Source organism: Haliaeetus leucocephalus, unplaced genomic scaffold (assembly GCF_000737465.1).
Source record: "Haliaeetus leucocephalus isolate CR32 unplaced genomic scaffold, Haliaeetus_leucocephalus-4.0 Scaffold712, whole genome shotgun sequence".
NCBI lineage: Eukaryota > Metazoa > Chordata > Aves > Accipitriformes > Accipitridae > Haliaeetus > Haliaeetus leucocephalus.
The window spans coordinates 4,218,179-4,243,069 of NW_010973148.1; the positions used below are offsets into that span (position 1 = coordinate 4,218,179).

The window sequence follows — 24,891 nt, forward strand, 5'->3', positions numbered from 1 at the left end:
AGCAAACCTTAATATTAAAAGGCTATGGGGAATTTACTGAAATAAACTAGCAGTCTGACAAGGTTTCTTTCATTCTTTTTAATGTCAATCTATTATTTAGTTTTCTTAAAAGCACTAGTTTCTATGAAGCTGCCCTTGTCATTTTCTCTCTATATATTTAAAAAAAAAACCTGTGGACAGCTTGAAAAAGAAGACATTTCTATACAAACATACCATGATCTAGAGTGGGCCAACACAGAATCACAGAACCGCTGAGGATGGGCAGCACCTCCAGAGATCAGCTAGTCCAACCCCCTGCTCAGAGGCAGATCAGCTAGAGCAGGTTGATGAGGGTTGTATCCTATCAGGTTTTGAATATCAACAAAGTCAGAGACTCCACAACTTCTCTGGCAGCCCATTCCAGTATTGGACTACTCCCACAGTAAAAAAACTTTTTTCTTATGCTTAAATGGAATTTCCTGTATGAACATGCCAGTCAAATGTACCCATTTTTTTTACATTTGAATTCTTTATTCTTTGTATTTCAGGTTTTCTCTTCTTACCACATTCATGCAAATAGTGAATGCAACACCTGTGTGTGTCTACTTTAAAAAAAACTCCTTGCCTAAATTGTTCAGATAGCTCAAAGAGCTCAGCAACATGCCTGCCATCTCTCTGGGTAGAAATTAAGGATTCTGCCTTTCCTTAGAAATTTCCTTTCATTAGGAAAGGACCTGGGGGTCCTGGTGGACACCAAGTTGAACAAGAGCCACCAATGTGCCCTTGCAGCAAAGAAAGCTAATGGTCTAATCCTAGCCTGCGTTAGGAGGAGTGTTGCCAGCACATTGACGGAGGTGATCCTTCCCCTCTACTCGGCACTAGTGAGGCCACACCACCCCTGGAGTGCTGGGTCCAGTGCTGGGCTGCCCAGTATGAGACAAGGACATACTGGAGAGAGTCCAGCAAAGGGCCACAAAGACTAGTAAGAAACTGGAACATCTCTCCTATGAGGGAAGGCTGAGAGAGCTGGGACTGTTCAGCCTGGAGAAGAGAAGGCTCAGAGGGGAACTTATCAATGCGTGTAAGTACCTGAAGGGAAGGTGCAAAGAAGATGGAGCCCAGCTTTGCTCAGAGACAGGACCAGAGGCAGTGGGCACAAACTGAAACACAAGAGATTCCCTCTGAATTCAAGAAACGTGTTTTTACTGTGAGGGTGACAGAGCACTGTCAGAGGCTGCCCAGAGAGGTTGTGGAGTCTCCATTGCTGGAGATATTCAAAAGCCATCTGGGTGTAGTCCTGGGCAACCTGTTGTAAGTGTCCCTGCTTGATCAGGGAGGTTGGACCAGATGAGCTCCAGAGGTCCCTTCTAAGCTCAGCCGTCCTGTGATCCTGAAATCCCAACCTCCTTGTTTTTAACTTTGTCTTCAGAGAGGCTAGGAATTTGCCCCAGTTACATTAATCTACAGGAGTGTTATTTCCTCCCTCCTCGAGACAAGAGTAGGTCAGGTGCAATAGCTCCAGCCATGTATGAAGCACTCCCTAATAGCACAGAAGCAAAGGAGGGGAAAACAACCCATTTTCTTCGCAGCACAGGCTGACCGACATTCATGACACCACTTGAGCACCTGATCTTCTTTTTCGTTCTTGAATGAGAGGGAACACCTGTATGTACTACTACAACTACTACTTTTCACATACTGCTCAAGCACTACTCTCTGTGATACAATGAGGTTTATACTCATAACTCCCACTCAGATGAGTGCTTAGGGGTTTTACTTGTCTCTGGAAGTAGCAGCACTTAACTACACCTGCTACCAGTACCACAGTAAATGGGTGCCTTTCATTTTACATACATAAGCCAAACATCAAACATTCAAAGAATACTTCAAATACAGCAATAATACTGCTCCCAATTTACAGCCCTCAGAATGCCAAGCAACAGATAAAGGTTAAGCCTGAAGTGCCTGCCAGTGTTTAGGTGCCTAAAAATAAACAGGCATGGCCTTCCACATACCAACGTCATGACATACCATTTTTCTCTGCACTTCAATGTGAACATGTCACGAAGAAGAAGTTGGGATATTTTAGGGGGAGATCACAGACCCATTTTGTTCTGCATATGGCACCAGGTGAAAGATTTCATATCTTGGTTTTTGTTCCATTTTACTGTATGCAAGAGACATGACTGCTGAAGTCACCTGTCTTGGTCTGTGCTATTGCTTATACCAAGGATAACCATCAAAATCACGACAGTAAAATAAAAATACACCTGATGCACTTTTCAAAGTTTTGCCACCTTATTCTTTTTGGTTTTAATGGCTGTGCAGGGAAAGATCTGGCACAGGTTACTGGGGCCATTGGTAATACAAGGTATAGCATCTCACTCAAAAAAAACTGTTAATTTTGCATTGAAAATTAATTCAAGTTAAACACCCAAATCTGCAAATACATTGTAAAAACATTATTTGTGCACTGAGCACGATCAACCAAAACATATATGTTGAAAGTATTCTCATGTCCAAGATAAAATTTTTAAGTAGAAAAATCAGCTAATCTGTTCTGTTATCTCCCTCTTGCTACCCTGCTGTCATTGCAGGTATTTCAAGATGACACTTTGGTGATCAGAGAGATGATAACAAGGTTGCCACTACAATATAACAAGAGTCCTTTCCCACCCACTTTAAAATAGGATTAGGATGTTGCAATACACTGTGATTCTACGATTATGCTGTGACAGAGAATGCAGGAAGATGCACATTAGATGCTGTATGGTATGCTGTTTTGGTTAAGAAACGTAACCCTAGGCAACATGCAATTCTTATTTTTCTTGTTACCTCTTCAGACAGGAAAGATAAGGTTTCAGAATAGATCTCAAGATTCTTGAATAGAGGTGTATTATGGCAGAAAATTGCTGCCAAGAAAGAAACTTCCAAGAAAGCATAAACCTGAGAGGATGGAAAAGAGAAGACAGAGGAGAAAGCCCCTGCCTTTGTTCCATTTCGGTCTTTCACTTTTGTTTGGCATAGGCTTGACAAAGCACTACCATAACTCCACCTGAACAGGGGTGTGGGGGACCTGAAGGACTGAGAGGAGCTGTGAGGAGCTCCATGCCGTTCCCCTTTTGATAGTACCTAATCTGCAACAAGCAAGTTACTGATGCAAGAAATCAGAACTGTGCAGTATAATTTGCTTCACTGCTTCATATGCTACTTTTATCAGCTTCAAGATAACATTTCTTTATTTTTCCTAAAAGCCACTAAACAAGACAAAGGTGGATAATTTCCTTATTTGTATGCAAAGCATGTCTCTCTCTTCAGCTTATTTTTTACAATCACATGAAAACACTGTTCATAATAGCATTTAAGCCTTCAGTAAACCTAGCTGTTTTTCTGCACAATGCCTTGTCTGAATAACCTTGCTAGATACAGTGCATTTGCCTAACAAATGTCAATTTCTCCTCCAAAGTCCATGGTTTAGCTATGAAATAACACTACAGAATCACAGAGTTCAACTCTCTGCTGACACTGAATTACTTGTCATGGGACATCTACATCTACCACTAGAACTAGTAACACATATTATATTATTTGCCATGGCATCCTTTGCCAAATCTAGTTTTCAAGTTTCTCCTATGATATAGCCCCTCCCTCTCCAAACTAAAACATCCTTCCCAGTCTACTTGAGAATCGGAAGGGAGACTAAGATTTTTAAGCACAATAGTGATGTACCCCTACTTGACTTGGGCTTCCTGTGCCAAGCAGGACACTGAGAACTTAAAAACCTCAGCTTCTCGACTTTTAAGATGGATTAACTCTACTGACCACTGTAAAAGCACTGTGGTAAAAATTAATGTATTTATCAGCTCCATTAAATAGTTTTTAAACTATTTATGTGAAGTCCTCAATGAGTGCAATATACTCACAGTTCTCACTAAGGCAGCTCTTCCAGATTTCAAACTTGAGAGTTTTGTGTTTAAAGCTCAGTTTAATTTCTAGTTACATTTAACTAATGGAATGCAAAGTCATTTTCCCCTTTGCTATTTACACACTCAAGCTATTTGTACATTTGTGCCCCTACCTGCACCACTTGTAACCTTTCCTCATTCATCTACTACAGTTACCTAATTACTTTTGCTGCTCTTTTCCAAAATCCCTCTACTCTTTTAGGCAGTTAAGCACAGAAAAATGAACAGAATTGTCTGGCAGTAGGCACACTAAACTAATTTGCCTCTGGAAGGGCAGTGTTTTCAGTAAGATTCCTTGGTCTCTCACTGTCACTCATGTTTTCTCCCTCTTTATTTCCTTCCTAGTTCTATTCCCTCTCAGATCCTTTGCAACATTAATGCTAACAATTATGCATAATTCAGTAGCATTAATAATTTCTATTATGCTAAACCTCATAGGCTCATTTCAGTTTCGGGATCACATCATGCTGTGTAAAAATGGAAACCTACTAGCCCAAAGACCTTGGCATTCAATTGAGACAACATGCAACAAACAATAAGAAAAAATTCTCAACTCACAGAGTTAGACAAGATGAAAATACAAATATAGATTTGAAAAAAAACCAGGTATATGCATAGCAAGAGGGTTTTGCATCAGCACTGGAATTTTTTTTTAATAATGCAACACATATAAGTGAATTGGAGATCAGTGTTTTCACTGCCTCTCTAGCTAGCAAGAGAGAGAGACTGTAAAGGCCAGCATAGCAGTTTTATGGGCCAACAGTACACAGAGTAGTCAATGTATATTCCACAGGACTGGAACGCAGTGATGTTTAAGACATGCTCAAAGCCGTTACTGACATACATGGACCACAGCTCCACTGCAACCGTAAAACAATCACAAAAATAATTAACTGGCAATGAGGTCTTATGGAAGCCAGTAAAAGAGAGTTACTGGTATAGTACATTTTCCCCAAGAAAGTCACAGAGCACCCAATGGACTAACTGGACGAAAAAGTTACTCCTGTCCTTGCTTCTTGCCAACACATGTCATGAAACAACAAAAGATTTATTCCAAGATTAGAGACATGTTCTAAAGGTCAGTACCTGACCAGTTAAGATAATATTATTTGTTAAAAATAATCCATTATTCCAAATCAAATATAGGGAGTTCATGCGACAGAGGTTCCTGCCAGTAGCTTTAAAAAATAGAAACTTGATCTGCAAGGTCTTTCACGTCTCACTAAAAATGCAAGTTGGGCAACGAGAATTCAGTTGCCAAATTTGCAGATGACAAAAATGAGCCATCCATAGAGAAGCCAATACAGCATGACAAAAGTGGCAAAATATTTGATTGCATCAATGCATGCAAGTAGAATTGACATTTATACAAGCTGTCATTTATTATTCTTTAAAGGCAGGGGAGTTGCTGTCCCCAACCCCATTTCATGCTTTACTGCATGTATCAAGCAGCATTACTGCTCAATATCCAGATAGTGGTTTTGAGCTATGAGACACACCTATTTGAGACACAAAATCCCTGAAATTTCTTTGCTTCTGCAATGTCAGCAGCGAGTCCTTCCTGACACTGTTGTAGGTACTGAGGCATAAGCTTTTCCCCTGCTAGAAAAGCATCTTGATGCAGTCTCTTATTAAGAAGTCTGTACATGTGACTGTCTATATTGTCTCCACTCTCTTCACACAGGTTTTACAGAATGGTCAGTACTAGTCTTATCAAAGAGAAGAGCTGTCATTGAATTTGCTTATTGAGTCCCCAAATCCCACTTTCATCACTCCAATAATTAAGCCAAATCAGCAGGGCTCAGAGCAACTGGGGGCGGGCGAGGCGGGCAGAAAGGAGGATGGCTACGCACAGATGAGCAAAAAGAAAGGGAAGCATGCATTTGCTAGGTCTCCACACAGCCTAATTAAAAACAATTTCAAAACGTATTCATTTTACTTATGAAAACTACATTTTATGATGGAAAAATGTCATTCAGAAAACTTTAGAAGGCATTTATTCACACTGGAAATCATATTTAAGAAAAATTAGGAAAAAATTGCTTCAGGGAAAAAGAAACGTTGATCAAACTTTTATAGCTGCAGCTTGCATTAATGAGAATATGATCCCTTATAATAAAGCCAAAGATGATAAACAGCTGCAGTGCCAATATAGCACTTGTTAGTTCAGATACAGAACAAGGGCAGCCATAACTGGTGTACAGCATCTTTGTACTTCAACAATGGTGTGCTGCTCTTCCTAGCACAGGGACACGTTATACACATAGACACAGCATTGTGCTTTGTTCCAATAGCTACACACCATGGAGAACCAAGGGATGTAGAAATGGACATTGTAAACACAGAAACAATATAACCCTAGCTACTACTAGGGAGGCCCAAACAATGGTGCTCCCTTCAGAAAAGCATACTACGTTCACGGAATCATATGTTGTTCTGATGTGTATGTTGAAGTAGGCCTAGAGAAAGGCCACTCATCAAGTCAATGGAGTGTGAAGTGAGATAGGAGACCAGACTATAAAGCAGCACTTCAATATACAAACATACTTGAAATTTAATGTAAATACCTACAACACTATATTATTTGGTCCATTAAGGTCTACATCCTCATCTAGCAATGAGCAATACCTCTGGTTTAAATGGAAAAAGCGAATCCCACAAGGTTACTGGACAATGTAAATGCTGTACGTGGAAGTAAGCATCTGCATCAGCAGAACTCAACTTACACTCTGAGACAGAAGGGGCATTTACTGAATCCTAGCACCTCAACTGTACTAACAACGAAATGCAGTGGGTTTTTTATTCTCATTTTGCATTGAAAAGAAGGGACAGATAATTTATTCTTCACGTATTTTGCAAATAAAGCCATTTCCAAAATACACATGCTGCTCAAGGATGCATCAGAATAGGATTCATATACTTCTGTAACATTAGTTTTTCCCCACAGTTCCAGCTTGCCACTATCCTACCAAATCTATGACTGGCAGGTAATTTCCCAAGAAAACAACTCTTCCATTGGCTGGCAGGTAATTTCCCAAGAAAACAACTCTTCCATTGGCTGGCAGGTAATTTCCCAAGAAAACAACTCTTCCATTAGTCTTCCACTTCAGCAAAATCACGGTATCATACACTTGCTTATTTCCTGTCAGTCAGTCTGCTGTGGGTTCAATAGCTCCCAGGTTCTCTGCCATGGAGCCAAGAATCTGAAAGTCCAAATTCTAGCTATAGCCTCAAAGCTCAAGGCTTCCTGCATCAGGTGAGGAGACAGGGAAGATGGCAGAGTTCCCTGAGCTCCTGGTCAAGGCGTGGGCAACCGTGGGACAGAAAATGGGGCGGGGATCCCATCGTCAGTGGGGACTTCCCTCGAGACAGGCAGATGCTCTATTTGAGAAAAGCCAAAATAAAAATGTGGAATTTCCTTTCAAAGGGAAGTATAAAGATATTAAAATGTAGTTTTCATACTGAATCTCAGCACAAGGGTTTTCTTAACATTGGTATTTCCCTCAGAAAGAAAATGCCATGTCTTGAGCAGCTTTAACTGTAACTCATATCCTGCCAGGAGAACTGTCTCCCGGCATGTAACTGATTACAGGAAGATTCATCAGGATTGTATCTGGATCTTGTTGCCATTAAAACAATACAGTAAATTAAAAAAGAAATTATTTACTGTGACATAAGCATCAAGAGTTTCATGGCTTGAACTGCTACTTCATGGTCCTTGTCCAGAGGCATGGACACAATTCGATCCTAATGGATGTAAAATGACAATAAAAAGATGTAACATGGTTTGTTCTCAATAAACATATATCTTTGCTACAGCTAGATCATCTATACTAGTAGAGCAGAGATTTATTTTTATTTCAGCAGCTATTTCCTAAGAGACATAAGGCAACTCGATTACTACCAAGTAGTTCCCCAGCCCCTGAAAATTAACAGCATGTTAATTTTTTAACTGAATTAATCATGCAGTAATATGATATTTTTTATAGATGTAATGTATGCGTTCACAAGAAATCAACTACAGTCTACAAATTAAAAGTGACTGACAACTTATTTCTAAGATGTTGTTACTACTGGCACTTCAGTATGTTAAATGAAGGTAAGCCTCAAATTACAAGCATTATATAATCAGTTTCTCCCATCAACAATAACGTGCATGTACCTACATGTTACAGAAGCCAGCGCCTTGCTGGAAAGACAATTAGGACTTGAGTCATAAAGGTACTTCATGGAATAGCAGCAATACTCCTGACCTCCAGAATTCACATTATTGTAACTTGGTACACATGCAAACACCTCAGAAAACAGTGGAAATTTTCCTGTCCTATGTACCCAAGAACTCACACCCCTCTGTGTGGCCTACATCTTTAAGGTATATTAAACCTTTGGACTTGCCTGTTTTGGGACTAACAGCTTTCTCACTTAACATATCATTTCTAAATCTCTAGCTTCATTTTACTTTGCACCTTCCTTTTTCTCACAAGCCAGTTGCAAGGTGTGGAATTCCATGAATCCCAAGTTTGAACACTCAAGGGTAAGGGTAACAGAAGGAGCATGCGAAACTCCCGCTTGTGGGAAATGGATTGATGGCTATATGATTACATTTCCCATCACTGAGAAAGCATGATTTAAACTTTGAAATCAGATTCCAGATCAGTCTGTATTTTGTGTGTAGCTGTTTGGATTTCTTTTGTTTAGAGGGGAAGTTGTTGTGTTTGTATTGGGTTTTTTTGATCGGGGGATGGCATTTGCAATAATCCATTTATATAGCAACCTCCACACAGAGGGAGGTCGCAGTACAAACAGACTGGAGCTATTTCATCAGACTTTGAATACCAGTCCTGCAGTTACCTCCAGCAACCTTCTTTTAGACAGAAAGGTAAGGGACTACCACACAACTGTTTAAAACGGGTTAATCTTAGACAACCAAGTTTCAGTCTGAATAATTTTTTTCTTAAGATACCAATATTAATCTATTTCTTGTTCTTTGAGGATGTGCTACAGTTATTTTTTTACTGTTAGCAACTGCTTTGACATACAGGTAAGCCCTGCACCTTTTTACAAAAAGAACATGAACTACCACCACATGCAGGCATTGATTATGTAGTGATTCAAAGGGACTGAAATATCAATCACAGCACCTTGAGCTTTCTTATTCAAATAGTGAAAAGGTGCAGCCCCAATGGGATAAGAGTAGCTGACGAAATCATTACCAAGGGCAGGATTAAAAAAAGTAAAGGGCTTACTTCTTAAATGAATTACAATGTTGGAATATGATAGAGGCAGTGTATAGGGTCAGTGCAGTCACAGAACAAGCTCTCAGAATTATAGCATATCACCTGACTTGTTCAGAAAGGAGATAAGGGATCCTTCTTCAAGATTCATACTGACATGGTGGATCAACATAGAGCCATTCCCACATCAGTGGGATACACGGTCAGCCAATCCAGTATCTACAAGGTTAACCCATTATCAGGCACAGCAAAAAAAGGGACTTTTAGAGTACGAAATTCTTTGTCATCTGCCAAAGATCCTGTAAAAAAATCTGGGCCATTCTGGATGAATGGTGGCGATAACTAACCACGGTGCATGCTAACATCATTTTGTGCATGAACTAAAGTGAAACAAAGAATTCCATAGAAACAGAGGGAAACATCTCTGCAAAACTCCTTCATCCACTCAGTCAAGCAGGCTGTTTCTGCAGTACTCTTAAGCTCCTGTCAGTCAAAAGAGTGAGGAGATCAGCTCTGATCAAAACACCAGACCCTGTGTATACACCCAACCCAGACTTAAAAAATAGCAAACAGTAATCTATTTACCTTGAATCTGCTAGTAAAGAGATCCATCCTGGAAACAAGTTCTTTTCTGCTATAAATTCCCTGTAGTCCCAGAAGACACTTCAAGCGCACTTCAGCTTGCTACAAGACAAAGAGAAATTGTCTAACAGTAAAAAACATGTTATCTTTGATGTTATTCACTATTGGCATTTATATTAAGTAAATAAGAGTTCTCTGTGGGTGCCTACAGCAGACTACCCAAATACTGCCTCATCTTCTTTATTAGTGATATCAGTACCATTTTGTCTGTGTGCACACACATGCATCTCTCTCTCTCTCTCTCTCTCACACACACACAGAGGAAGCCTGCAGTGAGCCAAACTTAAAGGTGACACCAAAATTTGTGTTAGGTTTCCTAAGAGTCAAAGAAACTCTCACAGACCTTACAGTTAATAAAAGCAACAGAATGCAAAAGGTGCCAGAACTGTGCTATTCACCTTTTAAAGACACAAAGACAAAAGTATATATGACCTACTTAATACAACCAGCACTCGTCCATACATCAGACTTTGCTTGCTTCCTTTCAACATTTGACTCAGACAATTGTTAAACACAAACATGGACTCCAAGAAATTCTGGAAGATTCCCAGAGGAAGAGGTACCCCTTAGAAATGCACTGGCTTATCATTCTGGGTTCTTACACATACAGAGTTAAATGTTATGCCTTCTCCTTATTTCTGTTTTACACTAGAACACCATATTTTAAGTATTCTAAGAAAAGGGTTGCTTTGAATTTGGCCTAATTAGTTGATCTAGGCAAAACATATTTATCTCTCCAAGGTGTTATTTCATACTATTAGTACTGCTGCTTCATAGATGCCTCAAAAAGAAGACTTTTCCTTATCCAGCTTTCAAATTATTTCATGCATATTGCTACACCTTTCAAATGACAAAGCTTTATGACAAATGGCATTAGGAAAGTCATTTTGAGTATCTAACATAGAAAAATCACTGCGTTCTGTAAACGTATAATGCTAAAGATATCAGCAGAGACACTAAAATGAACTGCAGGCTTTGAATCTTCATATTTCTTCCGTAATTCCTCTTGCTAACAATAGCAGTAAGAATAATCAAGGAAACCCAAGAAAGGAGACCACCTACACATAGGCTATCCATTACTACAAGTTCCTGTTCACCTGCTTAGATGGAAAGCAATGGATGACACCCAGTAGCAGGCTTTGACCAACAGTTTTGCATAAGACAACTTTTTGCTAGAAATATAATATGAAAGACAGGTAATAATGACTATTGCCCTCTAATCTGCCTGTGACACACCAGCAGTCCCTATTCTATACTGTACCTTAAAATTAAAGGCCTTGTCTGAGAAAAACTGTTGCCCACACCTGCCACTTCCTATAGCCACAAGGGCTCCACAGCATAGAACTCACACACAGCCCCAATTTGGTACTCATCACTGCACACTGGCACAAACTCAGCTCAGCCAAGGTACTGCAATCCTGGCTTCAGCTGCCCTCAGTATTTTATCACAAAGGCTTTGCTTGTGAATAGGGACTGCATTTTTGCTTGGGAAAAAGGAAAAAAAAAAAGGGGGGGGGGGGGAAGTTTGTGATGTGTTGGATGGTCATATAGCCCTTGGCATGTAGCTAGTAATGTCATTTACATTTGTTAGTCAGGTGGCATTCAAGCGTAGGTCTGCAGATATAAAGTTTAATACATTAAACTACACCACCTGCCTTCTAAGGTATCCTGTTCCCACCCGAAAGCTCTCAGTCATAACCCTATATGTAAGTTTCTTCTAAGTGTTAAGAAAATTAACTGTAGTAACTAAGAACAAATAACTACTTCTACTATGACTAATTCTGCTGTCTTCTTGTTTTCAGCTGCATTTTCTCCTTCTCAACCACCTCTCCTTTTCTAGATTCATCACTCCTCATAGATTCTTAGTCATTCAAAATTACTTCACATCCTTCCATCTTACTACTTACCTTCAGCTACTTTTGACAGTAACGTACGCAAGTACAAACACCCAGCCATCTACTCCCCTCGCCAGAACTACCATTCTAACCTTGACAAAATACCTGCCTGTTTGGTCTTTCAAAGCTGTGACAGAGTGAAGGGAAATTATGTAGGCACATTTTCAGGATACTCTGAACATATGCTGTCCCTCAGCTGTATCACAGTATATTTCGGCCCTGACCTGCAAACAGACTGGCAGAAAACATCATTAAGATGGTGAGCAGCTCTAGGGACCTCAAAGAGTTCTGCATGGGCTCCAGCACTGTTTAGATGCATTCAGTTATGAGATTTCAGCCTCACCACTATTACAGAGATGGGGGCCATTCAATAAGCCTTACAAATACAGGCTGGGACCTGGATGATTTGATGGGGTCACTGCGTCATTTTTTTCTCTTCAATACTCCCCAAATAATAAATTGGGAAGACTAGGTCTACTTCTGAGTTACTGCTGAATAGCAAAGACAATCCAGCTTACCTGTCCTGTCAAGATAAAACAATTTTTAAAACTGCCCCCCACCCCGCACAAAAAAAAAAAAAAAAAATCAGTACATATGCACAGAGGTGACCTGTGGAGCAGAAAACCACTATGTTAACATGACCATTTGAAGAAAGAAGTATTTCAGAAGTAGCCATAACCACAGGATCAGTTTCTATAGCCACGTTGAATAGGAGGCAAAACTAAAAACCCTTTCAATTTCCTGAAATTTGCCAGGAGGATCACACAGTCAGGACACAGAAGTTCATTTCAACAGCAAGTTTGTGTTTCCACAGGATTTCTTTGGGTGTTTTTCATAGTCTAATGTGAAAACCTCAACAACTTGCCCTGAAGTTCCGGACAAAGCTAGTCTAACATAGTAGGAGGTCCCAAGCGTGCATCTCCATTGTCTTTGCCTTCCTGTCTGCTAGTTCTGCCTTCTACTTTCACCATCCTTATTCTTCATTGTCTTGATTTTTCTGGTCTTTAACTCTGAACTTTTTTACACAGCACTTCTCTTCAACACCTGCTGCTCAGACCAGCAGTGGTTTGACTGGATCTGGATGCTGACTTAGTAGCTACATATTCCCTTGGAAGAACACTAGTGCCTTTGAGCGCAAGTTAGGTGCCTGGATTTCACAAATGCACCGATAGGTGACTGCGCTTACATATAACATTGTTCAACTGCACACAGTTGTCAGATTTAGTATCAACTGTTGTTTGGTCTTCAAAAATAAAAAGTTAAATTATTTCTAGCAGATGAACATAAACTACTCCAAAATGTATTTATAGCGCTGTTCCACAACTCACTGGGCCAAAGAGAGATCATCATATGCAATTTTGAGCATATTGCCACTGAATTTAGAGCATCTTCTTGCACCTAGTAAGTAACTTTTCATGGAAAAATATAATGTTTCATATCAGGGTATAATGGCAAAATGGTATCTCACGGGGAAGAAAGAATGATTATATTCAAATAAAAGACTTTGAAGACAAAATGTTAATTTTATACTTACTTCCCCCTCCCCTCTCTGCTTTAAAGCCTCCCAAATGACTGAACTTAATCTCTGTTTACAGCACTGTAGATGATCCTGGCCAGGTTTTCCCCCACCACTAGAATACTTTTGTGGTTGTTCCACTCTGGGGCCTAAATTATTTGGCAAACTTCTCCACGTTATATTCTAAAAGAAAATTGGCTCTGGGAGATATCAGTTTCTTGCTGCCCACCCTCAACAAGATGGGATGGAAATGCTCATTAAGGAGGAGTAGTGGGAAATAACATTCAGATGTATATAAAAGCACTGCTGCCCGTGTTGCTGCCAAAAATGCCCTGCTCTCATTTTGGAATTGGGCAATTTAACAGCGGCTGCATATCACAAAGCACAGCGAGGGACTGCAACCACCAGTAATGGCACACTACCAAGTCTCGGCCAAATGTGGAATATGGAAGACTTCTCACTTTATCTCACTCTGCTTGCATCTGCATTTCTTTCAGATAATAAGCTTTAGAAAAACAACCATTTCCAGTTCCCAATAAATGACACTGGATGAGCTATGTGCATTAATCAGAGACACCAGCTGTTAATTTTCACTGTACAGCACTGGGAATGAAGACACATCATCTTCAAAAATCACTTTTTCTTTTAACAATTCTCCCAACTGAACATATACTAAAAAGATATTCTGATCAGATAAGATTTATGCAGGAAAAGACGTTCTTGATAGATTTGTTGTTCTAAAAACCTAAATACTACCTTTACAGTAAAGGCACAATGCAGAAGAAGTAAGGCTTCGTGCTCCCCCTCCTGGCTTTGTGTTAAACTACAATTTTATTCACAGAACACAGGTATTGCCTAAAACTGACAAAACTGAGGATGTTTCAGAATTTATACAGAAGCTATATACACTTTAAAAGGTGCCCTGCAGAAGTACAGTGTACCAATTTCTGTAATTAGCCATTCACAGTAAATATTCCTATCCCCCGAAAACCTCTCATGCATTTTAGAAGCACGAGAAAATGCGTATTTTTTAGTTACTGTTTTCTTTTGGTTGTTTTTTCTGTTTGGGGGGTGGGGGGTGGGTGTGTTTTTCTAAATGTGCCTCTACTCAAAAGTAAAAACAAACTTACTATAGGGAAAAGGAGAAAACCCTTTGGGAAATGACTGGACTTTCTGTCAGTATTTTCTATATCCATTTAATTCCAAATGAGAAATGCAATATTGAAGACTATTTTACTATAGGCAATATATTTTTGTTCATTTATATAAAATAAAACAAAACTTTAAATGTAGCCATCAAACCTAAAAGCAGAATTTTAGTCAACATTTGACACTGCATGTGCTCAAAGGATATAGGCCATTTTACAATTCAGTAATAGCTCCCGATTCAGTAACATATAAAAATAACTGCACACACAGGGATACACATTGATACAGAACTGGAAAAAATGTTCTCCGTTATTTCATGCTACAATGGCTTTAAAAATAAAACCCGAAATGGGGAAGAAAGTAAATTCTTTTTTGTACTACCACAGTCTTAAATATCTACTCTCAAGAATTTACATGTTAGGATTATTTAAAAAAAAAAAAAAAAAATTTTTTTTAATTCTCATCTACTGCCCCCAGTAAGAAAAATTAAAATTTTACCTTATCATACAGCATCCACCCAATGTATTTTAAGTAGCTATCATTTAAAAAACCATCTGGGTATGTTTTAATCCAGCTGCCAATTTCTTCAATGCAAGTTGCTCGGATCTCGGGGATCACATCACTGTGAAATTATAAAAATTGTAGTATCAATACATTAAAAATGCCTAATATATATTAATTACATTATTTGCAGTATTTTTATTTTCTGGAATTGCAGAAGCATGTATAATCCAAAATATTACAAGTATCTTCATATTAATGTTCTGAATTAGTCTTCAGTTAAGCCACTTTTATCTACAAACATTTCATGCAGTAATTTTTTGTAATTCTGGATATCTTCTCAATCACAAATGCACTGCTCCATACCCAGCAGGCTATGGAAACATACTTAAGAAACATACTTAAGAGAGGTCCTTTCGTAAGCCCAAATTCTTTAAAATAATTTAACTGCTACACTTTCCTTGACACCATCAGTGCCTCTAGGATGTTTAACTTCATTCTGGTATCTGGACAATTTGAGCAAGAGTTCCTTGGGAATGCAGATACACATCACAGCTTTATTTGTATTCTTACCGGTAACGGTTTAGAAACGTCCCTTTGAAAATAGCATTCATCATGTTCTGTATCTCTAGAAGCTTACACTCATACTGAAATACAAAGGGAACTGAATGTTAATATTGGTCCCACAATTCACTACACAGGAAAAATTTGCATCAGTGCACTTACAATACTACTGTAGTGTAAATTGCTGGCATTCACACGTGGTACCAACCTAAAAAGAGTGGTCTGTATCTACACTAGCAATTGGCCTTTTTGTAGCTAAGTTTATCAGATACCAACTGCTAACCTGGATAACAAGGGACTTGTTTGATATAGTGAGTCTTGATCTGTCAATACACAGAAAGATACAGAACAACCATTAAGCAATCTTCACATATAGCTCCAAATTCTCTTTTTATGCACTTAAACAGAGATGGAAGAAAGGCAGACAAGGGAATTTTCAAAATGCACCTATTCCACAATGAGCATGTATTTTAACTGAGCCGTGAAAATCTAGTTATGAACTTCTGGAACCTAAGCTACTTAATAAAAACATTCTCTCATCAACAGCATCAGCAAGGGTGACACGTTTGGGTTCCCCCCCGCTCAACACACACATTTTCTCTGTTTTTCCCATAAGATCAGACTTATGATGATACTAAAAACCCCTGTCTCACCCAAACACTTCTTCCCACAAAAAAAAGGCATTGTTTCTACAACTGAGAAGTCCACGAGCACCCAAAGCTAAGAACAGAGGTAACTGATTCTAAGGTCAGGAGAGAAGGAACTATGCTTGATGTTCATACAGCAAGTCACCTCCACCCTCAAGCCAGAATTATTTCTTACAGTTATAGGCCTGGCTCTGGGAGTTGATAAGGAGCTGTCTGGCTGAGCAGGGAAGAAATGACAGAAACTGAACAGCAAGAAAGATACAGGTCATACCTGAAGTTACAACCATTTTTACAATGCATTACTTACATGGAGATGACAGCTCTCCTGTGTCCTTTTTCATTCATTGAAATTCAGTTCAAGAACTAAAATTTTGGCTTGTAATTTGTATAAAGATATGCAAAACTGCACTCCCACAACACCAGAGCTACTGATGCAATTACAAGTGTGTGCAAATCCATATTTCTATACAGATCAAGGGCTAATGATGCCAATTTAGAGAAGCAATTAGTAGGACAGACATCACAATTTAACAGTACACAGGGCAGTTATTACCTTAGTCATTTTTGTACCACTTAATCTAGCCAGTCACAACTGTTCTGCATCATGAATTAGATAAACACATAAACCTCAAAGAACTGCAGTGACCCCAAAGCAAGCTGTCAGCAATGCCTCTTTTTACATCTTCACACATCTCCTGTACAAGACACCTGCCTAACCTCTTTCCTTTTTCTCTCTAGCTGGTCAAGTCTGTAATTGGTCCTCTTGCCACTTATCCTCTTCTTCTCCACCTCATACAATCTTTCAGCATTGTGCTTGTTGACATCAAGGTTCAGATGTACGCTTATAACTGCTGTCAGAAGTTTCATTGCTAAAAAGGAAAGAAACCCAACATATTTAGCTTAGCTCAGGGATATGCAGCATAAATATATTCACCACTTTACCACAAAAAGGATATGGTTAGCCAAATCCAGTTTATTACCCAAAATAAGAACACTACTAGATTATAGTCGTTTGTTTTAAAACACAGTGTTTATTTTAAAGGCAATTATCAAAAAAGGAAAATTTAGTGATATTACTGGTGATTTACAACTTTTGGACAGAGTTCTAGTCAGAGTTCTAGTTAGAGAAGTAATTTACTGGGCAACTCTCTTGCAGAAAAATCAAAATTACATAAACTAAAAGAATCTAGAGTTGTAGAACAGGTGATTTTCAGTAACAAAAAGAAAAAAAAAAACAAACCAAAAAAACCAACCAACAGTGAAGCAGGCTGATAAAAGACTGGGAATCTTAAGATTTTACTTGAATTGACAAAAATTCACATTCCTTTAAGGATCACTAGATGGTTTGCATAGATTTCAGGTGAGTTTTTTGAGCCTTCAAAGCATACAGCGTACTTTAGAACAAATTATACTTTAAGTGCTCTTTGCGTGGCAAAGAAGGTATTTACTGGCTTTAGGGGTGTCGTGGCTTAACCCCAGCCAGCAACTAAGCACCACGCAGCTGCTCACTCACTCCCCCCCCACCCAGTGGGATGGGGAAGAAAATCGGGAAAAGAAGTAAAACACATGGGTTGAGATAAGAACGGTTTAACAGAACAGAAAAGAAGAAACTAATAATGATAATGATAACACTAATAAAATGACAACAGCAATAATGAAAGGATTGGAATGTACAAATGATACGCAGTGCAATTGCTCACCACTCGCTGATGGACACCCAGTTAGTCCCCAGGCGGTGATCCCCCACCCCCACTCCCCCCAGTTTATATACGGGATGTGACGTCACATGGTATGGAATAGCCCTTTGACCAGTTTGGGTCAGCTGCCCTGGCTGTGTCCTGTGCCAACTTCTTGTGCCCCTCCAGCCTTCTTGCTCCCTGGGCATGAGAAGCTGAAAAATCTTTGACTTAGTCTAAACACTACATAGCAACAACTGAAAACATCAGTGTGTTACCAACTTTCTTCGCATAAACATAGCACCGTACCAGCTACTAGGAAGACAATTAACTCTATCCCAGCTGAAACCAGGACAAGGGGGAAAAAAGAAAAAAAAAAGTAGTAGCTTTAGTACCATCATGCTGCAGGAAACAAGAATACGTAACACGCAATGTTCTTTTTAGCACAGGTACCAAAAGAATAGCAGCTCTCCAAAGGAAGCTTTTTTAGGTGAGGCATTTAATGCAACTTCATCACATTAATTAGTGGAGGGAGAAAAATAACAAAATAGAAAACTGACTGTGAAAAATCAGTTACTGCAAAAAAAAAAAAGATTCAGAACACAGCATAATTCTAAAGTTAGTCATGTCAGGCATTAAAGAAAATTTCTTCAGAAAGAAAAAATTGGTCTAGATCCATCATATCTAAAGCATCCAAATTCCATTCAGATACACATGGGAACAAATAATTTATATTACAGTAACATACATTAGGAGGAAGGCACTGTCAGTGCATAAGAAAACAACTGCTCCAGTAAAGGCAGCTTTTCAGTTTTGAGCAGTTTTGTTTGTACACACGTCAACAAAACACGATCTACTGCAACTCTGCAAGTTATTTTACCTGCCAAAGTGCTTGTGTGTCTAAATGCTCTGACCATGGAGTCCGCTAAGCCTGTAAGCAGCGAGATGATAGTGTCCATCAAGTAGCTATCATACAGGATGTTGCACTGGCACTGTTGGACAAGCACTGCAATAAATTCACAGAAATTGGCCTTGAACTTCTTCCAGTATGGTCCTGTTCTGATCAGCGGGTAGTCTTTATTGTCCTGCACAGGAAAGAAAAGTCAAGAGAAAACACACCAATTAGTTTTGCTTGTGCACACCATTTACATCTCTCCCCCCAGGTATCAGAGAGAGCTTTGCTGACAGTCAGCTTCACCTCAGCCCCCCCATAATTTTTTTCATGGTTATTACTCCAAAGTAGGGACATGCAACTAGGTTACAAGCAAGCACAGAGACAAACTAGCTTCATTAGAGCTACACTGTCATGAAAGCTCACATCTGAAAGCAATGTATGTGAGGTAGCTGTGAACAGATGGGTGGGAGAGGGCATGTGAAGCCACAGCATCAGAAATAACTTTCACTGGCATAAACCATGAGCACTCCTGGCCTCTTCTACTTCCTCACAGGTAGTAGTGCTTCCCCACTTCCCCATCCTTCTTGTTGCTGCAAGTGTGTGGTAAAATCCAGGAGGAAACTGAGGTGACTGAAAAATGAAGACAAACAACTGTGATGTGAGGAGGATGGGACTGTTTCCCTCAGCAGCACGGCCAGCTTAAGGAGTTTATCAGGCTACAGCTTAGTAACAAATACTGAGTCACCCAGCTACACCACCAGCGCCTAGGTCTCTGAAACCCTCCACAGAAACAGCAAGCAGGCAACACCTTTGACATTATGCAAAAAGCAAGTTACAATAAAACCACAAGAGTGTTCACAGTACAGTTGATACTGCCAGGAAGAAAGCAGACAGAGGGCAGCTCAAATGACTTCTCACACAAAACAGTGAAGAGCACATGTGAAGAGCACACTAGGAGGAATTTGTAGATGACAACCTCAGGCAGCATGAACATTTATTTCATTTGCACCTCACAGATCCCAGGAATGGCTCTGAATATCAATTTACATCTTGATAGTTTCCAGGTGTGAATGGAGCCAGGGAACTTCAAATCTTCACTCTCTATAGAAAACTTCATCCTGAAGGCAGGCCACTACCCAGCTGGTCCTTCACTAGTTGGTCAAACACCTTCTCAGACATATTCTAACATGGAGCTTCACACCCAGAATAACCTCATGTACTTATAAAGTGCACTTCATGCTCTTCTCTTGTAACTTCGTTTCCACAGCACAGGACCCACTGCTTTTTTGAAAAATAAATGCGAACGGACTAATCTCAGGGATACCCGCAACCCAAAGCACATTGGGAATTTGGGATGTGTTCCTGATCAGGTTGTAAGAGTCAGTTCAGAGCCCAACAGTATTAGGAAGTGCCAAGACAGAAAGGGAAGTCCCCAGCAGGCCCCATTCAATTCTCCTTGATCACGACACAGACAGTAGAAGGACAACCTACAACTTCAGGAAATACCTACTTTATCACTGTAGCTTACTCCTCAATCTGAAAAGTAGCATAAATACAGGAAGACATCTCACTTTTTAAGAGCATTTCTGCTGTCCATGTTTATCATATTGGGATACTATTTAATGGTAACATGCATACTGTAAATATATAGACAGCACAATGGGCACACCACGTACATTTAGGTGCCTAACCTGGGATTCCCTTAGATTCCCTCCATAACCAGTAGAGAGAAGCAACTCTACTTCCAGAAACCAAGTCAACACAGGCTTTTGCAGAGAACTATTCAAATCACTCAACTGAAGCTCCTGCTCTGACTCATCCTGGAAATGTTTCTTTCTTTCATACAGAGTCTACGGAAAGAGAGGAAAGTCAAAGTGAAGCGCCAGCAAGGAGTTAAGATGAATTCCCCACAATGCTGCAAGTGTTGTATGGGAAGAGGCATTACGGAAGAGCTGTTTCTGTTCTCAAAATATTCTTCCAGTCAAACATTTATGTTTGCAAGAGAACGTTTTGATGAAACAAGCCTTTGAACAAATCTGTCTGCCGAAACCTCTGTGTGCATACATGCACATATGCATGCACAAGTGCATGTGTGTGTGTAGAGCTTGCTGGAAGGGATGGGGAACACTCTTGAACACCACTGCAACTTGACATACACCAGTCTGTTCAAAATGCTGATGTCCTTCTGACATCAATAGTGAGAAACGGACATTTGAAAACCATGTGTTCACCCAAACCAAGGGTCTAAAACAGACCAGATGAAGTAGACCTCAGAAGCGCATGATTATCTCCATTCATTAATGCACAGTTTAAGATGACTAGTTCTGATGTATTCGCATACACTTGAAATAGGAAATACAGCCACAGAAAATGCTATACTACGGTTGCAGAGAACTACAAGAGTCCTACCGTGTCCACAGGCCAAGTAACTGTCAGGATCCAAGGATAGGCCATGAATTTCTTGTACTGCAACCCAGTTTCCTGTGATGCATAAGAGAAAATTTTAAAAGCTTTTTGATGCAATGGCACAGTTAATTCATAAAGACAAAAGCATCACAAACCATGCATCATATTTAAAAGACTATTAAAACTTAAGGCAATTTGTATTACAGGTGGCTCCAATCCAATGCACTAAAGGAAATCTAATTCCTTCTCATCTCGGTAATTTCTATTTATAACCAATGATAGAAGAAAAACACACTTTTATACAAAACCTGAGTTTTCTTGCTACAAGTAAGAGACAACTTGTTTTTAAAATTTGTAAGCAAAGATATACAAGGTATAATCCGCATTATTAATTCTAAGATATGGCTCCTCAGCAAGTCTAAAGAGATATCCCTTTCCAACATTTAGTAACTAGGTACTGTAAAACGTCTAAACTCTAGAACACTATTCTGAGCTTTTCAAATTATAGAGAAATGTTTTCGGCACTAGTCTGACTTGATTCAGAGATGTTTCCTCAACTCTGCAATTATTCCAAGACAAAAGACGTATGATCTACAGTTCTTTATTAGGCTCAGTGAAGCACAAGTATTTCTATCCCTATCTGGCTGTACAGTTATGCATCTAACTTAGCTCTTCTATTGCTAAACATTTCAGCAACAAAATGGGAGAGGGAAGGAAACCTACAAAAGAACAAAGAAGTGCAAGAAATAAAATGCCACATACAGGAAGAAAAGCAGAAGACAGAAGCAGAATAGTTTAAGAAAGAGGGGAAAACAAAAAGCAGTGGTCCTAAAGAGAAGCCTGTCTCTCCACTGAGGAATACCACTGCCCACAGCAAAGAAATAAATGCCTCAGTGACCATATTAAAGCCATTCTCTGCTTCCAATGCCAGCACAAGTTTTCACAGAATCACAGCAAGACTGAAATTGAGAGGGCCTCTTTGAGATCATCTAATTCAACCCCACCTGCTCAAGCAGGGCCAGACGAAGCAGGCTGCCCAGTGCCATGTGTGACTGGTAACCCCTGTTCCCAACCCTGATAATGTGGTTAAGCGTAACTAACACCATTTTACGAGGCAAGCAGCCATTCTCTGTGACCAAGCGCGTCACATATTCATTCCCTTTCCCTCATTATCCGTCCCTGAAGGTCCTGTGAACCAAGTAGACAAACCAAACAGATTTCTTCTTCCCCTCCCTACTGGCCTCACGGTTCCTGGGCACCAGGCCAGCTGCTCCCCTCCTTACCGGCCTTAAAGGTCCCAGGCACCCAGCCAGCCAGACAGTGGTGATGACCCCGTCACAGAACAGGGAAGCACCACAGCACCCAGAGCACCGTCCACAAAATCAAGTGGTGGCAAGGCCTAAGTGGAGAACTTGGACCAGGCTGCTGCTGGACAGCGAGACCCGTGACCCCCCAGTGGCAGGGACACCTCCACCATCATTTGCTTCCTCCAAGGACTGAGTGAGTGACTCGTATTCTTTTATATGATTTTCAAGTCTAGATAATGATTGTTATATTGATACAGCAAACCACATATTAAGATTTGACCCAATCTGCAGAGGGTCCAGGTGATGAGAAATAAGTTAAATTGTGTTACAAATTCCGTATTAGGTGATTAGAAATTTTAAGTTAAGTTGTATTATAAATTCCATATTATGCTACTATATTGATTCTGCTTGTAGAAATCCTGTGCCATTCTAGTCATAAATTGTGTGCTATACTAATCACAATATCCTGTTAAGAAAATAAAGCTTTAATTGTAACTACAATTAGTGCAGTCATCATTCTGCCAAGGATCCCTAAAAGAACCTGTCTGTCCCCTCAGTGTCGAGTAACACTGTGTGCAGTCAGCTTTGTAATATCTTCACAGATGGAGACTCCACAACCTCTCTGGGCAATCTGTTTGACCACCCTCACGGTAAAAGTGTTGTTTTGCGTTCAGGCAAATTTCATACATTGCAGTTTGTGCCCATTGCTCATCTTGACTTACCTTTGTGCTCACTGTCTCACTGGACACCACTGAGTAGAGTCTGGCTTCCTCTTCCTCATTCTGTCCCATTGGGTATTTTTACACATGGATGAGATCCCTCTGAACCACCTTCCTTCCAGACTGAACAGGCTCAACTATTTCAGCCTCTCCTCATATGAAAGATCATTAACCATCTTTGTGGCCCTTCGCTGGACTCGCCCCAGTAAATCCCATCTCTCTTGTACTGGAAAGCCCAGAACATGACTCAGCACTCCAGATGTGGTCTCACTACTATCAGCAAGAGGAAGGATCACCTCGCATGACCTGCTGGCAATGCTCTGCCTCATACAGCCCAGGAGGTTGTTGGTGGTCTTTTGAGGGTGCGTTGCTGGCTCCTGTTCATCTTGTCATCCACGACACTGAGATCCTACTCTGCAGAGCTGCTTTCCAGCCAGTCCGCTCTCAGTGTGTAGTGATGCATGGAGTTATTCCTCCCCAGGTTCATGGGGTTTCCTGTTGTAGAACTTCATGAGGTTCCCCTTCGCCCAGCTCTCCAATCTGTTGAGGTCCCTCTAAACAGCAGAACAACCACCTGGCCTAGCAGCTACTCCTCCCAGTTTTGTATCATCTGCAAACTTGCTAAGAGTACACCTTGCCCTATTGTCCAAGTCGTTATTAAAGATGTTAAACAGCATTGGCCCAAACATCAAACCCTGGGGTATGCCGCTAGTAACTAGCCTCCAAATGCACTTTGTGCCACTGATCACTACCCCGTGGGCCTGGTTGTTCAGCCAGTTTTCAGTCCACCTAACTGTCCACTTAACTAACTCATACTTCATCAGCTTGTCTATGAGGATGTTACAGGACAATGTTAAGTCTTACTGAAGTCAAGATAAACAATATCTGCTGCTCCCTCCTCATCCACCAAGCTAGTCACTTTGTTACAGTACGCTATCAGGTTGGTTAAGCACAATTTCCCCTTTGCAAATCCATGCTGACTACTCCTGATCACCTTCTTGTCCTTCATGTGTTTGGACATTATTTCCAGAATTAGTTGCTTCATCACCTTCCCAGGGGTCAAGGTGAGGCTGACCAGCCCAAGTTCCTCAGATCCTGCTTCTTGCCCTTCTTGAAAACAGAAGTGACATTTGCTTTCTTTGAGTCTTCAGGAATCTCTTTCAGTCACAACCACCTTTCAAAGATAATCAAAAGGGGCCTCACAATGACATCAGCCAGCTCCGTCAGCACTCTTGGGTACATTCTGTCAGACCACATGGTCTTACGTATGTTCAGTCCATTTAAGTATTCCCTAACCTGATCCTCCTTATCCTCACTGAGGGTAAGTAGTCTTTGCTCCAGACTTTCCCTCCGGTGTCAGGGATCTAGTATTTCTGAAAATCAGGTTTACCAGTAAAGACAGAGGCAAAGAAGGCATTGAGTGCCTCGGGTTCTTCTGTGTCCTCTGTCACTGGGGCCCATGTTTTCCTTGATCTTCCTTTTGCTGTTGATTATTTGTAGAATCTTTTCCTGTTGCCCTTCACATTTCTTGCCAGACTCAACTCCACTAACGTTTCCCATTAACACTAGTGAGAATTTAGGGAGGAAGCATTGGCACATGGATATAGCATTGCAATTAATTAATGGAACAGTAAAGCAATGGTTAAATCACTGAAATGATCAAGAATGAAGAAGTACAGAAAAAACTTTAATCTTCCCGTCGGCTGAATGCTATAAACAAACTATAAATCAAAAGGCAAGATGATACACTCAAGCAGATATCTGGTAATATTCTCCACTCTCATTACTACTTCCAC

The 24,891-nt window shown here is 40.2% G+C and overlaps 1 protein-coding gene across 1 annotated transcript in view; it reads right to left on the reverse strand.

Annotated features, from left to right (window-relative positions):
• The window catches only part of LOC104839898 (cohesin subunit SA-2-like), a 60,690-nt gene that overhangs the window by 26,973 nt on the left and 8,826 nt on the right, over positions 1-24,891 (reverse strand). Inside the window, exons 6-12 of the mRNA XM_010580484.1 lie at positions 21,073-21,144; positions 18,649-18,853; positions 16,810-16,961; positions 15,455-15,528; positions 14,879-15,002; positions 9,764-9,862; positions 7,612-7,691 (exon numbers count right to left, since the gene is read on the reverse strand). Coding sequence (XP_010578786.1) covers positions 7,612-7,691; positions 9,764-9,862; positions 14,879-15,002; positions 15,455-15,528; positions 16,810-16,961; positions 18,649-18,853; positions 21,073-21,144 — 806 coding nt within the window. The remainder of the gene's footprint in view (positions 1-7,611; positions 7,692-9,763; positions 9,863-14,878; positions 15,003-15,454; positions 15,529-16,809; positions 16,962-18,648; positions 18,854-21,072; positions 21,145-24,891) is intronic.